General features: G+C 34.3%; 1 protein-coding gene across 1 annotated transcript; it reads right to left on the bottom strand.

Moving 5' to 3' along the window:
• Window positions 1-6,428: 6,428 nt before the first annotated feature.
• Window positions 6,429-8,785, bottom strand: LOC139875503 (uncharacterized). The gene is made up of 6 exons (XM_071862839.1): window positions 8,498-8,785; window positions 8,282-8,429; window positions 8,035-8,162; window positions 6,994-7,275; window positions 6,825-6,924; window positions 6,429-6,682 (listed from the first exon to the last, which is right to left on the bottom strand). The coding sequence occupies exons 1-6, from the start codon at window positions 8,783-8,785 to the stop codon at window positions 6,429-6,431; spliced, it is 1,200 nt and encodes a 399-aa protein (XP_071718940.1).
• Window positions 8,786-15,787: the final 7,002 nt, after the last annotated feature.

Genomic DNA, 15,787 nt, shown 5'->3' on the forward strand with positions numbered 1-15,787 from the left:
AGAAGAAGATATCCCTAAGACTGCTTTCCGCACTCGTTATGGGCACTATGAGTTTTTAGTGATGCCGTTTGGATTAACTAATGCTCCTGCGGTTTTCATGGATCTAATGAACCGTGTGTTCCATGAGTATTTGGATAAGTTTGTGATCGTATTCATTGATGATATCTTGGTATTCTCAAAGAGTAAAGAAGAACATGAGAATCATCTTCATGTTGTACTTGAAACCCTCCGAAGTAAGAAATTGTTTGCGAAGTTCTCTAAATGTGAATTCTGGTTGCAAAGAGTTGCCTTTCTGGGTCATGTTGTATCGGCTGAGGGTATAATGATGGATCCAGCGAAAATTGAGGCTATTACAAATTGGTCAAGACCTACTTCTGTTGTTGAGGTTCGAAGTTTTCTTGGTTTAGCTGGTTATTATCGATGATTTGTTGAAGGTTTTTCGACGATTGCTTTGCCGCTTACCAAGTTATTGAGGAAAGGGGAAAAATTTGTGTGGACCGAGGAACGACAAAAGAGTTTCGATGAGTTAAAGAAAAGGCTTGTATCAGCTCCTATTCTTGCATTGCCATCAGGGAGTGGGGGTTTTCAAATCTATAGTGATGCTTCTAAGCATGGTTTGGGTTGCGTTTTGATGCAGCATGGTAAGGTAATTGCTTATGCCTCGAGGCAGTTGAAACCCTATGAGGTTAATTACCCTACTCATGATTTGGAGTTAGCTGCTGTGATCTTTGCGTTGAAAATATGGAGGCATTATCTTTACGGAGAAACTTGTGATATTTTCACCGATCACAAGAGTCTCAAATACATATTCACGCAAAAAGAGATAAATATGAGACAACGAAGGTGGCTCGAGTTATTGAAGGATTATGATGCAAACATTCAATACCATCCTGGAAAAGTGAATGTGGTAGCCGACGCATTGAGTAGAAAGTCATTTGGTAGTATCTCATGTTTGGTTACTCACATTCGAGAATTCGAAAGACTTGATATGGGATTGAGTAAAAGAGGAGCATCGGGGATGTTGGCAAATCTAAAATTCGAGTCTGATTTAATTACTAGAATAAAAGGGTCTCAATTGGATGATGGTGATTTGTGGACAGTGTTTCAAAATTTGGAAGAGGGTAAAGTGAAAGAGTTCAGAGAAGATGATGATGGGGTTATTTGGTGTGGGAATCGATTATGTGTTCCTAATGATGATGCTATTCGTGAGGCTCTGTTGTCTGAGGCTCACAGCTCACCTTTTTCTATACATCCTGGTTCGACCAAAATGTATCAGGATTTAAAGTAGCACTTTTGGTGGAGTGGCATGAAGAAAGACGTTGCTAGATATGTTGGGAAGTGCCTTACTTGTCAACAAGTAAAGATCGAGCACCAACGTGCTAGTGGTTTGTTGCAGCCGTTGGACATTCCCGTGTGGAAGTGGGATGATATCTCAATGGATTTCGTATGTGGTTTACCGAAGACTGTGAAAAGGCATGATGCTATTTGGGTGGTGATTGATAGATTAACCAAATCGGCACATTTCTTGCCTATTCTTATGGATTATTCGGTAAGTAAGCTATCCGAGCTTTTTCAGCAAGAAATTGTGAGATTACACGGGGTCCCTTCGTCCATCGTATCCGATCGTGACCCTCGATTTACATCTAGATTTTTGAAGGGGCTACAGAAAGCTTGGGGTACGCGATTGAAGCTTAGTACTGCTTTTCATCCACAAACTGATGGACAGTCTGAGCGTACGATACAGATTTTGGAAGATATGCTTCGAGCGTGTACCCTAGATTGGAAGGGAAATTGGGATGAGTACTTATGTTTGGTGGAGTTTGCCTATAATAATAGTTGGCAGGCTAGTATCCGTATGGCGCCATTTGAGATGCTTTATGGTCGAAAGTGTAGAGCGCCAGTTTGTTGGAATGAAACGGGAGAGAAACTAATTGAAGGACCTGAGTTGGTTAGAGTGACTAATGAAAAGGTCGCTATAGCTACGAATCGACTGAAGGAAGCCCAATCGAGACAGAAAGTGTATGCCGATAAACACCGACGTTCGTTAGAGTTTGTTGTGGGTGATAAGGTGTTTTTAAAGGTGTCACCTTGGAAGGGTATACGACGTTTTGGTTTGAAAGGAAAGCTCAGTCCTCGATATATTGGCCCGTTTGAGATATTGGATCGAGTTGGTGAAGTATCTTATCGTTTAGCATTACCGCCACAGTTATCTCATGTTCATAACGTATTTCACGTATCTCAGTTGCGGGGTTACAACTATCATCCATTGCACGTGGTTCAATATCCTTTTTCTGAAATTCGAGCTGATCTTTCTTATGTTGAAGAGCCCGAGGCTATTATAGAACGCGAGGAGAGAGTAACTCGTAAAAGCTCCACCCCTTTTGTTAAAGTTCAATGGAAGAATCATCCTGCTAGCGAGGCCACTTGGGAACTCGAGGAAACCATGCGGGCCGAGCACCCTCATTTGTTTGCTAATTGGTGCGTTTCGATTCTATAACTTCTTTCAATTTCGAGGACGAAATTTTTTTTAAGTAGGTGGAGTTGTAATATCCTATAAAACTAAAATAAATAAAACATATAAAATAGATACATAAGTAATAAGTGCTAAATAAGTTAATTAATAAATAAATTAACACATCATCCTAGCTTGTAAAGTTAAGAACGTAAATATAATTTATACCAAATTGGTGATGTATCATGTTAGGAATAAATATATTGAGAGTAACAAGTACTAGTCAATTTCCTTCTACTAAATTTTAAAACTTAATTCATTATTAAATGAGGAAGATCAATCCTACTGGTGGAATTTGTTTGGGTCCATATTTATTAAAAGGAATGGGGAAAGTCTAATGAAGTTATATCCCTTATGAGTATCGTTAAGTGTCATTTGTTCAGTATCATTTTTTTGGCACTCTCCTCACTAGGTTTTCACCAACTTGATAGCCATACTACTCACTATAATCTATCATAATATTAAGAGAAGATAATAGAGACATTCAAAGGAGAATACAAAATATTTGCGGGGTCTAGTTTCAATTCTAACACGAACACGTTTTAGAGGTAATTACTAAACCACACCTTTGTTATTTATATATAATTTGTTTATTGGCTTCTTAATCAACTTAATAGTTTAGATTGGCTACATATCACATGGATTATTATAGAGATGAAATGTTAAGATTTTGGGTACTAAATGGGTATCTTTTGTGAATTTTGATCTTGAATAAATTGTAGTCATATATATTTAGTAATGGAGTATAAAAATTATAAGGTTGTGACTATGCTTTTTAAAGATTAAAAATATAATATGAGTACATATAAATTTCAACTAATAAGCATTGTGTTGTAGCAAAAGAAATGATGGAGAGTTGATGCAATTATTAAACTTGTACAGTGTGTTAATCGATCGGCTAAGATGGCATGTGACCATGTTCATATTTAACCTATTAAATCCTTATGAAATGTAAGTTATTAGACTGATAGAATTTAGTAGGAAATGATAATACAATTAGGTGGATGTATATTTGTATAATATAAAAAAAAGAAATAGAAACTAATATTTGGAATCCATGTTTTTAATTAAGATAGTAGGAATTTTTAGTCTTAAAATACTTAAGACACTTTAAAATATGGAAGTTATAGTAATATATGATAACATAACTATATCATTAATATAAAATATATGAAATTGTTGAGATAGAAATAAACACATAAAATCAAATGGTAACACTAATTAAATAAAGGATATTACATACTCCCTATTTGAAATGCATTTTGTGCTCATACGTGTGTGTTCCTTAGATTTGGCTCGGTGATCGCATCATTGGTGGTGTTTTGTTGTCTTTGGAATTTCATCAATCAACATAAGGTACGGATATTCTAGGTGGTTCTAGGATCGTTTCGGTAAATCTTTCCTCTCAAAACTTTGTTTCAAATTGTATAAGTATTATTGTATGACATGCTTGTTTAAAATTGTTTGTCTATTAGCCTTTGAAATGTGTTATGTTTTTCTCATTTTGGATGTACTAACGAGGTTGCTAATTATGTTTGTTAATTGAGGAATCATAATACTTTGGTGTTTGTAAATTGTGCCAAAACCGTGTCTCAAAAATCCAACCAAAACAGCCCCGAAATTGGTCCCGAAAACTGTTTCGGACAGCCCCGAAATCAGCCCCTGAAACTGTCACAAAACAGTCCCAAGGTGTCGCGAAATAGTCTGAAACTGTCGCGAAACAGCTGAAACTGTCGCGAAATTGCTGTCCGAAATCTGTCACGAAATCAGTTTCAGAATCAGTCCCGAACAGCCCGAAAACAGCCCCGAAACGTTTCCAAACTGCCCGGTAATGAACGTGTGTGTGTAGGGCGAGTGGTACGGTGATTCGTATCGAGTGTCCCTCATTCCACGTGGCTTTACATGTCCCGTTAAGTCCCGTTTAAGTTGATAATTCGTAAAGGGCTGAAATATAATGTAGCATGACTTTTGACAAAAGTTAGACCGAATGGTTGAGTTGACACGTGATTTTAAACTAATACGACATATCATTTTATAAAATACTTCATCAAGTATTTGGTCAAACGTTTAATACTTTGGTTCACTATATTAACCATTTTTAAAGATTAAAGTCCTTTGATCACTTTAAAAGTATTTTTAAATTCGTAATCATAAGTCGGTAAAAATGATTTCTTAAAATGTGCCTAAGAGTAACCTATTCATGGAGGTCCCATGAGCGCATTATTGTGACACCGATAATGTGGCATCGACCGTAGCGGTGTATTTTGTTATATCTACGGCGTCTCCTTTTGATTACCCGGTGGTGGTACGAGCTCTTTATATTTGTTATTATATTTTGATAGGAGGCGTATGGATCGATCCTAGGATTTTGTTTTGACGGTGTACGTTCATCGTAGTGTCATACGAAACGTCACCGATATGAATGATTAGTGGAGTAGCTACCCTATGATTTCATTTTGATACTTTGTACATATTTGTTTTGACTCTTAGTGCATTATTTTATGAAATTTGCATCATGATATATGGTATTGTGGATCTATACATATTCGCGCTTTGTTTTGCAACTAAGTTATTTTGAAAATAAGTTCGTTTTGAATATAAAATTTTGCATGTCATACTATACTCCGTTATTCGTTATATCCGTTCACTGGGCTTTGGCTCAGTCGTATTCTTTGTTTTTATTCTTATACGACAGGTAATCAAGGGGGCGTCGAGAACGAGGGAAGAGTGTAGAGTGGAGTGAACTTAGCACCTTGCCTTAGAGATTTCCTTCAAGATTTAGTAGCTTATTTTGGTTTAGTAGTACTTTTGAATAAGTTTGTCAACTTTGGTTTGAACTATGGTTTGAATTCGAATAAGAATAACGCTCATTTATCTTTTAAGTTACCTTTATTTATATGTATTGGCATTCGTAAGATTAGGGTCTTTACAGCAACTATCATTGAACCACGCCATTTTGATTACCACTTCTGGAGTTGGTGCATGCTCTCCGTATTGGTTTCTGTTTTCTCTTCCGCCATGCTCTTCCCTTCTTCTATTCTCATCCCGACATCCTTTTCGACCATCATTTTTCTGCCATGCAAACTTCTTTCTAAGATCATTTTTTCTGTATTGCTTTCCTGGTAACAAGTGATTTAACTCCCCTGCCTTAATCTTTGCAATGATTTCCCTCATCAAAGACTTGCAATTAACTGTGTCATGACCCCACGCCTCATGAAAGTCACACCATAGTTCACTTCTTGGGCCATCACTTTCCTCCATAGGTGCTGGAGGATTGAAAGCGGACTGAATAGGTTCAGTGAAAAGAATATCCTTAGGAGTTTTGGTTAACGCCATTATCAACGGATGTCTCTCTAAAGGTTTAAAAGCCTCCTGTTATGGTGAAAATCATTGGGATGATTGCTGCCTCTCCACCCGCCATTGGAATTGTCATTTCTCCCTTGGTTTCGATCAAAGTACCGTCCTCCATTGTGCGGTTTAGAACAATTGTTGTTACCTTTGCTCGGACAATGCTTTTCCCATAGTTTTCGTAGATTTCCAACATCACAGAACAGCAGAATATATGAAAACAATGACCTTATTTGCTTTGGTGTACCAGAAATCTTCAAGAGCGATTGACCACTCTCTATCATCCCCCAATAAACCGAGAGCTTCGCACGCCTGCCGGTAGGTGGGGTATACAACACCATCTATTGTTCTCAGCTGTTGGTAGGAGCAGGAACCTTTTTGATGACAGAGCAGCATCCTTAGAAAGAATACTTCACCAGTGGAAGGATTCATGTATGATAACCTACCAATGGCACCTTTATTAACTATAGTTCTTCTTTTCCATCTTTTTTCTGATTCCACCCAAGTAAACTCAGATGGAAATTCAAGATAAGTCGACTGATGCCCATCTTCATTTTCTCTGTTGTAATTAAGCTAGCCATTCTGTTAAAGTGGTTCTTTTTCTATCAGGGTCGTTGACAATTGATCGCAAAGATTGCGCAGAATGAAAGGTTACAACCTGCATATTTGGTAGGTGCACAGCTAATACTTGAACCGCGGGCTCTCTAAAATGAATGGGAAAGTTGAAAATCCGCCAGCAAGCCTCATAAGGGCATATGAAACGTGCATCTACAAAATTCTTTATTTCATCCACATGTACTAAAGAAGGTGCTTTGGAAGAACCTATAGCGTTCATAATATCAGGAAAAAAAAAAAACTTTAGCATATGTAATTCTACATAGTTAACATTTAATAATACTTCTTAAAATTTTAATATAATTCGTTATTTTATGTAAATGAATTTAGAAAGGGATATGTAAGATACCTGCAGCATCAGGAAAATTGGGGACTGACCGTGATATCTGAACTGCTACTCGATCGGTACCCTTGGATATGTATTTGAATAAATACTTGATAAGCATGTGCTACCCACAATATTCAACATTAATATGTGCGTTAAATGCTAAACACAAAAGCCTGTTGTAGGGTACTACATAGCCATTGTCGAGATCCGCATCAATTTTTCCCTTGCAAATTCTAGTGCTTCGTTGTCTGTAGTGAACAAACCCTTGTTTATCAAAAAAGGTCTCTTCATTATATGGCTTTGGGAATTTTTTTGAACATTTAAAATCTTCCATACATGGAGCAGAAGTATTTGCCAACCCACAGGGCCCGTGTATCATCGTTTCAGTTGCGACTTTATAACCGCATGGGTCAATTGCAAATCCTATCATGTATTTGGTTGAATCTATTATTTGTAGGATTTCTAAGAATTTCTACCATAATGATAAAATTACCATTTGTTAATTTCAACATGGGTGGACATAGCTACGAACTAGACCAGATTACACAACATCAACAAATATAAACAGCTAAATTGGACAATTTGCTACATAGATCAATGACACTTAAAGCAAGAACACAGCAAGTTAAGATATTTTGCGATAGAATAACAGTAGGCAAATAAATTAATTGTATATAAAACATAATTGTATGTAAAACAATTTGCTACGTATCACTTTTGTTCGGCAAATTAGTAACAGAACATATATGTATGAACAAATTCAAGACTAAAAATCAAAGAAAATAAATAAAAAATTACAAATCTATAAAATTGAAGGTACCTTTTTTAATATGCTCCGCCTCTTCTACGATTGTTGTTGCGATTGGGTAGATAAATTAGAGTTCTAAAAGGCTGAATTAGTCCCCTTTTCCTCTTTCTCACCTGATCTTCGATCGATGTGTTGAAATCTTAGGTTTTCAAGTTTTTTTCATTTATTGCGATTGCCATAAAAATTGAAGGTATTGATTTTTGATGAGAACTGATTTTAGAACCATGAGTAAAACTTGTTTGGGGTATCCATGGAGGAAGATTGGATAAATATCTGGAGAGCAAGAAAGGAGGGGTTGGGTTCTATTTAGAATGAGCGGTGTTTTTTATGGTGGGATTTGAAATCCTCCCCCACCCCCCTCGTATTTTAGAATCCCTTGTCCATAACATTTCAATTACAAATCCTATATTAAAAACTTTGAACCAAACATATCATTTCATGGGATTTCAAATACAAATCCCATGAAATCCCATGAAATCCCACGAACCAAACAGCCCCTAAGGTATGACAATGTGGCAACCCACGTTTTTGGAACTCAATCGTGCCAAGTGCTGCAATATATAATTGGCATACAGATTAATATAGCTACAAACAAATATTAAACGGTTGAAGAAATAATTGTAATGGCGATAATGATATATAAATATCAAATAATAAATATAGTCTATACCTCCTTTTTCTGTACCCAAAGGTCTTGCGTCTTTCAAATAGCTGATGAACTGCTTGACTTTAAGGTAGAATATACGAACAACCATGTCAGCTCGGTCAGCAGTTGTTAAAAGTGGATAACTTTCCATGAATCGCCTAACTTCCGCCCACTTGGAATTTCAAGTATAAGTTACAAAAAATTGAGGCTTTCCGTAAGCACGGAAAATGGCTAAAGTACTTGACTATACATATAACGTAGACCTCCTGTAAATGACGCGGGAAGAATTGTTCTTGTACCAACGTCAGAACCACATTGGTCTCCTCTATCAATTGCATCGTATAAGCCAGCAAGATAATCATTCCTAATATCCTGTTGCTTTCTTCTAATGTAGTCGATTCTATCTAGTTCGATACTACAATAAGCAGTGACAACATATTGTTGAAACAACCTGCCCGTACGCATAAGCAAGCTGTATGAATTTGATCTCTCATGTAGCTGATAGCTATGAAACATGTTCATGGTCATTTTCTGACTTCTTCTACCTCTGCTAGCAAAGACGAAACAACTTCTGAAGATAGAACAGAACCTGAACCCCCCCGAAATGAAACATCATGTTAGCAACTTCATGCTCCGTATCATAAATATACAGTTGTAAGAACCTTGGCATATCACCTTCCGCAGGACGCATAGACCGGATCCAATGATAAATCTGTTCAGATACCTTGAACACATAAGGACCGTTACCACAGTTGATGCTATCATCCACATTAGCACCAAATAAGTCATACTAAACATTTGATTATAAGCGCGTATGTTTTCCATGAAACTCTTTTCTTGTAACAAAGCCTTGATCATTTCTGGAGGGTCGCAATACGAAGGCAAAACAACACGACCATCTTCACAACATTTATGATAATGAACACGACGATCTCGAAAGTATGACTTTAGAGCTTCGTCATCCCAGAAAACTGATTAACAGTGTATGCAAATGTTTTAAGGATCCCCTAAATCTTGGTAAGAAGATGGCACACCTGTCAACAATAAACATCAAGCAAATTAATACCTGTTGCTAACATTCTCCTTGAAAAAACAAAGAAAGAGGAAAAAAAAATAAAAGAGAAAAAGGTCAAGTATATTACTAAATCCTTTGTAGAAGAACATTATGAGATTAGGTCATTACCATTTTGTAACATATAGTAAGGCTTGCAGACTGACCCGATACAGCAGAAACAGAAATACAACCGTCATAAAAGACAGAACTAACACCTGAAGAACCATCACATAGCACACCCCTTCTGCTAACACTATTAGAAGTTAACTGAAGGCTATTACGTCGAGATAGTATATGTCTTCTAGCCATCTGTCTTGCAGTGACGGATGGTGTTTCAAAAAGTGTTTCAAAAACCATTTAATAGAAACGACATAGACAGTATATCATGTATGTAACAGTGTATCATGTATGTAACGATACACTTGAATCATTAAAAAAACAACACTCAACTACAACTTGAGTGTAGTTTAAATAATTTTTTGCACATCAGTATAACTTTACAATTTGAAGATGCAATTTTACTAATTTGTAGTATGTATCTCATGTAGACCTATATATGCACATTAGTATAACTTTACAATTTGAAGATGCAATTTTACTAATTTGTAACATCTACGGCATTTAAAAAAAAAATAATAAATAAGTAAAAATAGAAGTTTGTAGTTATAGGAAAATCGTGTGTACTTTTAACAATTCAGATTAACGCAGCGGATAATTAAAATAATAATCTTTTATTATTTTATGAACAAAAATTACAAAATTAAATAATCACTTATTTAAAACATGCACACGATTAATCTATCACATGGATTCAGTTACACCAATAATAATTGTCAAGAATATAAAAATTACAAAGTGGAGTTAACGGTATACCTTTCTTGAAGAAACTGATGAATGGAGAGAAACCTACGATCAAAGGGTATGACCGCCTCTTTGAATAGTCCACTACACTTTCGAACAACGCCAATGGATGCTAGTCCAAACCCAAGTGATTTATCAATATAATCTAATTATATTAATAAATAAATAAATACTCCGTATAGAATTACAAAAGGAAAACAATATGCCTATTGCTTTTACGGCTCCTACGAATAGTAGGGGTTTTTGAGATTTTATAACTTTGACAGAGGGTTTTTAGATTTATATTCGTATCACTCTTATCCCTTACAAGACTAATAAGAAAAATATATATATGAAAAATTAACCGACTCAAAATAGGTCGGCAAACCAAAACGCGTACAAGATATTTGTTTCCCAAACTAATATTATACGTAGCAAGCAAGTCAACATATAAATCTTTGTTAATTAATTAATTATTTTATATAATAATTAAAAAATTCATTTAATTACAATTAATTAATTAATTCAAAATTAATCACTCAATTAATTCATGACGGAGTATTTTAACTTGTTTCGTCACTTGAGTAATATATATACATCATATATATATTTCATTTGACGTCTAGGTGTATATATGTGTGACCCCAAAGGCTCAAATAAATTTAGCCATATAGTTATACGTTGTACCTTGAACATTAATCCTTCAGACTCCCACTTGTGCATGGTACAACACCAAATAACTATACAAACAATTGATACCGTCTAGCAACAGGCCATTGTCCCTAAATTCACGTGAGAGTAGTTTCTCGAAACTGTTTATAGTAAGTGTTAAATATCATTCATCCCTTTGTTTCAGATACTTTAGTTAAATTTGAGATATGGATCATTAGTCATTCTCATTTGTTTAACAATTTTATTTCTCGATCTTAGAACTGAATTAGATCACCAAATATCTTATTCATTCATCGAGGAGCTCAAAAGTATCTAACTCCAAACATTTAGGAGGAACAAATCCTTTATTGCATACACGTGTTTGTCACGAGCTTTACATTATACCCAATAATGGCCTTTATTACAGCCTTATTCAGGATAGCAATTAACCATATCAAAGTACAATATTCCACACATCGAAACGGGCGTGCATCTCAAGTCTAAGGACATAAAAACATAATCACTAATAGATTCACTACTGACAACGATCCATGTAGTGACATCTCGGATGGGTCATTCCAATATTCATCATCAATGAATACATATGAATTTGGTCTCTACAAGTTAACTATTTATCATCAATAAATATAACCAAACATTCATATTAATCTTAATTCATGTTATTCCCATAACATGACCGATTATGGAGATTTTGAATAATCAACAACTATTCATGGATTAAATGTAACAACCCAAACCAACCCGCGAGCAAACCACGTCCAAAAATACAAAATAAATTTTTTTTTTTTCTGCACAGAGAATTGGCCCGGCGCGCCAGGATGGCCGCGCGGCGCGCCATTCGGGTCTGTCCGGAAAGTCTCAAAATGCGGAAAAGATCGACTAGTTCCCGACATTTTTAGACGACACGCTTTTAACCACACATTCAAATATATAAAACTAACACAATTCAAACGTAAAATGAGTTTTACAAAGCGGGGCCCACTTCGACCGTTTTACGAGTTTAATACAAATTATGAGTTTCGACCGCCAAAAAGTTTAAGTACCAAACTACACTACGAGCATGGCGTTTGGGATTAAACTACCCAAGTCTCTGTCAAACTCCAAGAACTAAACTTCCAAAAGGCGTCCCTTAACAAGCGGGATCTCTAATCCAACCGTATGCCCTTACCCTTATCCACGCCAGAACCTATAAAATGGTAAACAACGAGAGGATAAGCTAACGCTTAGTGAGTAGAATAAATATATACATGCATATAAGACTTACCTACTCGCATCCACGATATCATATAACGCATACAAACGCATAACGCCTCAATAACAAGCTAGTATCATCAAATCGTACAACTAGCAACATCAATAGCATAATATTCATAATAATAATTTAATGCTAACGTCAACAACTATAAACCATGGTTAACCAATATATTCGCAATGGAATGACTTCGCGAAACAAGTCACCGATGTTCATAACAACCGTTAGCTCCCAAAAACGGCTATGGTATGCTAACCCCCGAGGTGTTCCAAAAACGGCTATGGCATCACCCCCAAGTGTTCCCAAAAACGGCTATGGCATCACTTGATCAACGTGTGAGTAAAACACGGCTATTACTCACAATCATGTACACAAACACGGCTATGTGCACAATAACTTGGATAATAATGTGGGAGTAAAACACGGCTATTACTCGCCACTATGTGACAACCCAAAAATTTCCAATCAAATTTAAACTTTATCTTTATATTATTCCGACACGATAAGCAAAGTTTGTTAAGTTAAATCTCAAGAATTTTAAATTGTGTTCATACATTCATTATAACCTCGACCAAATTCAGACGATTCACGAACCGTTATATATAAATAAATATGTATATATATGTATATATATATTATAACTTGAGAATATTAATAAAGTATTAAACGTATAATACTTTACATGATCGTATTTGTTTCAATATGTTTATCGATGGAATTAGAAGATAATATCAAATTGTTGATTTATCGGATACATTATGATATGATTACGGGTCTATGTTATGAGGTCCATTGTGATTTAAGAAATCTATTCTTTTTGACAACATTCGGAAAATGTTAAGTGATTTATAAGTAAGAACGTGGAGTGTAAATAACTTAGATGTTGGATATCGACAAGTTAAGTAACTCGACATTTTTCATTAAGATGATTTCATACGTTTATTTAACCTTTGAACTTTATCCCATGCTTCACCAACAAACTGTAATTTAAAAACTTGAAACCTATTATGAATATATATGATTCTACTTTTTTAAAACATTTTATGATATAACGATTTCCATTATTTTAACCTTTAAACAAAATGATTCTTAAAAAAATATATTTGATTTTGGAAAACAAAATTATTATATTTATTTGATTTAGTTTCAAACGTACAAAAACGTTTTCAGTTTAAAAAGAACTTTATTATTAAAACGTATATAACTTTTATAAATATCTAGAACCACTTTTGACAACTCATTACTTAACCAGTATGATAAAGATAACGATATTTATATTTTATTTTATTAAATATATATAACGATTTAAATTAATATTATATATATTTATACGCGTATTATACGTACATAGTTTTATACTTTTACTATACTTAAACTTTACCTTTACTTTATTTTTACTTTACTTTAACTTTAATAATTTACTTTAATAATTCATACTTTAATAATTCACTTTAATAATTCATACTTTAATAATTCACTTTAATAATTCATACTTTAATAATTCACTTTAATAATTCATACTTTAATAATTCACTTTAATAATTCAAAAATCTATTATAAATAGAATTCAATAGGTTTCATTATTTCATAGAAACTTGAAAATATTTTTCTCTAAACTCTCTCAATCGATTTACATATATATATTTACTCCGTATTATTTCAAGATATTATTAGTATACATAAAATATTACGTCAGAGTGATGTCCGAGTGATTTCGAAATTGTTTTTCGAGTGGGATTGGATTAAGGAAATTATGGGTTATAGCTATGGAGGTGATTGGTATGGTTCATGGGTGAAATGTCCCGTTCTTATTGATTAAAAACGTTCCATATTAATTGATTTCGTTGCGAGGTTTTGACCTCTATATGAGACGTTTTTCAAAGACTGCATTCATTTTTAAACAAACCATAACCTTTATTTCATCAATAAAGGTTTAAAAAGCTTTACGTAGATTATCAAATAATGATAATCTAAAATATCCTGTTTACACACGACCATTACATAATGGTTTACAATACAAATATGTTACAACAAAATAAGTTTCTTGAATACAAGCATGGACTCCAAATCTTGTCCTTATTTAAGTATGCGACAGCGGAAGCTCTTAATAATCACCTGAGAATAAACATGCTTAAAACGTCAACAAAAATGTTGGTGAGTTATAGGTTTAACCTATATATATCAAATCGTAACAATAGACCACAAGATTTCATATTTCAATACACATCCCATACATAGAGATAAAAATCATTCATATGGTGAACACCTGGTAACCGACATTAACAAGATGCATATATAAGAATATCCCCATCATTCCGGGACACCCTTCGGATATGATATAAATTTCGAAGTACTAAAGCATCCGGTACTTTGGATGGGGTTTGTTAGGCCCAATAGATCTATCTTTAGGATTCGCGTCAATTAGGGTGTCTGTTCCCTAATTCTTAGATTACCAGACTTAATAAAAAGGGGCATATTCGATTTCGATAATTCAACCATAGAATGTAGTTTCACGTACTTGTGTCTATTTTGTAAATCATTTATAAAACCTGCATGTATTCTCATCCCAAAAATATTAGATTTTAAAAGTGGGACTATAACTCACTTTCACAGATTTTTACTTCGTCGGGCAGTAAGACTTGGCCACTGGTTGATTCACGAACCTATAACAATATATACATATATATCAAAGTATGTTCAAAATATATTTACAACACTTTTAATATATTTTGATGTTTTAAGTTTATTAAGTCAGCTGTCCTCGTTAGTAACCTATAACTAGTTGTCCACAGTTAGATGTACAGAAATAAATCGATAAATATTATCTTGAATCAATCCACGACCCAGTGTATACGTATCTCAGTATTGATCACAACTCAAACTATATATATTTTGGAATCAACCTCAACCCTGTATAGCTAACTCCAACATTCACATATAGAGTGTCTATGGTTGTTCCGAAATATATATAGATGTGTCGACATGATAGGTCGAAACATTGTATACGTGTCTATGGTATCTCAAGATTACATAATATACAATACAAGTTGATTAAGTTATGGTTGGAATAGATTTGTTACCAATTTTCACGTAGCTAAAATGAGAAAAATTATCCAATCTTGTTTTACCCATAACTTCTTCATTTTAAATCCGTTTTGAGTGAATCAAATTGCTATGGTTTCATATTGAACTCTATTTTATGAATCTAAACAGAAAAAGTATAGGTTTATAGTCGGAAAAATAAGTTACAAGTCGTTTTTGTAAAGGTAGTCATTTCAGTCGAAAGAACGACGTCTAGATGACCATTTTAGAAAACATACTTTCACTTTGAGTTTAACCATAATTTTTGGATATAGTTTCATGTTCATAATAAAAATCATTTTCTCAGAATAACAACTTTTAAATCAAAGTTTATCATAGTTTTTAATTAACTAACCCAAAACAGCCCGCGGTGTTACTACGACGGCGTAAATCCGGTTTTACGGTGTTTTTCGTGTTTCCAGGTTTTAAATCATTAAGTTAGCATATCATATAGATATAGAACATGTGTTTAGTTGATTTTAAAAGTCAAGTTAGAAGGATTAACTTTTGTTTGCGAACAAGTTTAGAATTAACTAAACTATGTTCTAGTGATTACAAGTTTAAACCTTCGAATAAGATAGCTTTATATGTATGAATCGAATGATGTTATGAACATCATTACTACCTTAAG

Source organism: Rutidosis leptorrhynchoides, chromosome 11 (genome assembly GCF_046630445.1).
Source record: "Rutidosis leptorrhynchoides isolate AG116_Rl617_1_P2 chromosome 11, CSIRO_AGI_Rlap_v1, whole genome shotgun sequence".
Classification (NCBI taxonomy): Eukaryota; Viridiplantae; Streptophyta; class Magnoliopsida; order Asterales; family Asteraceae; genus Rutidosis; species Rutidosis leptorrhynchoides.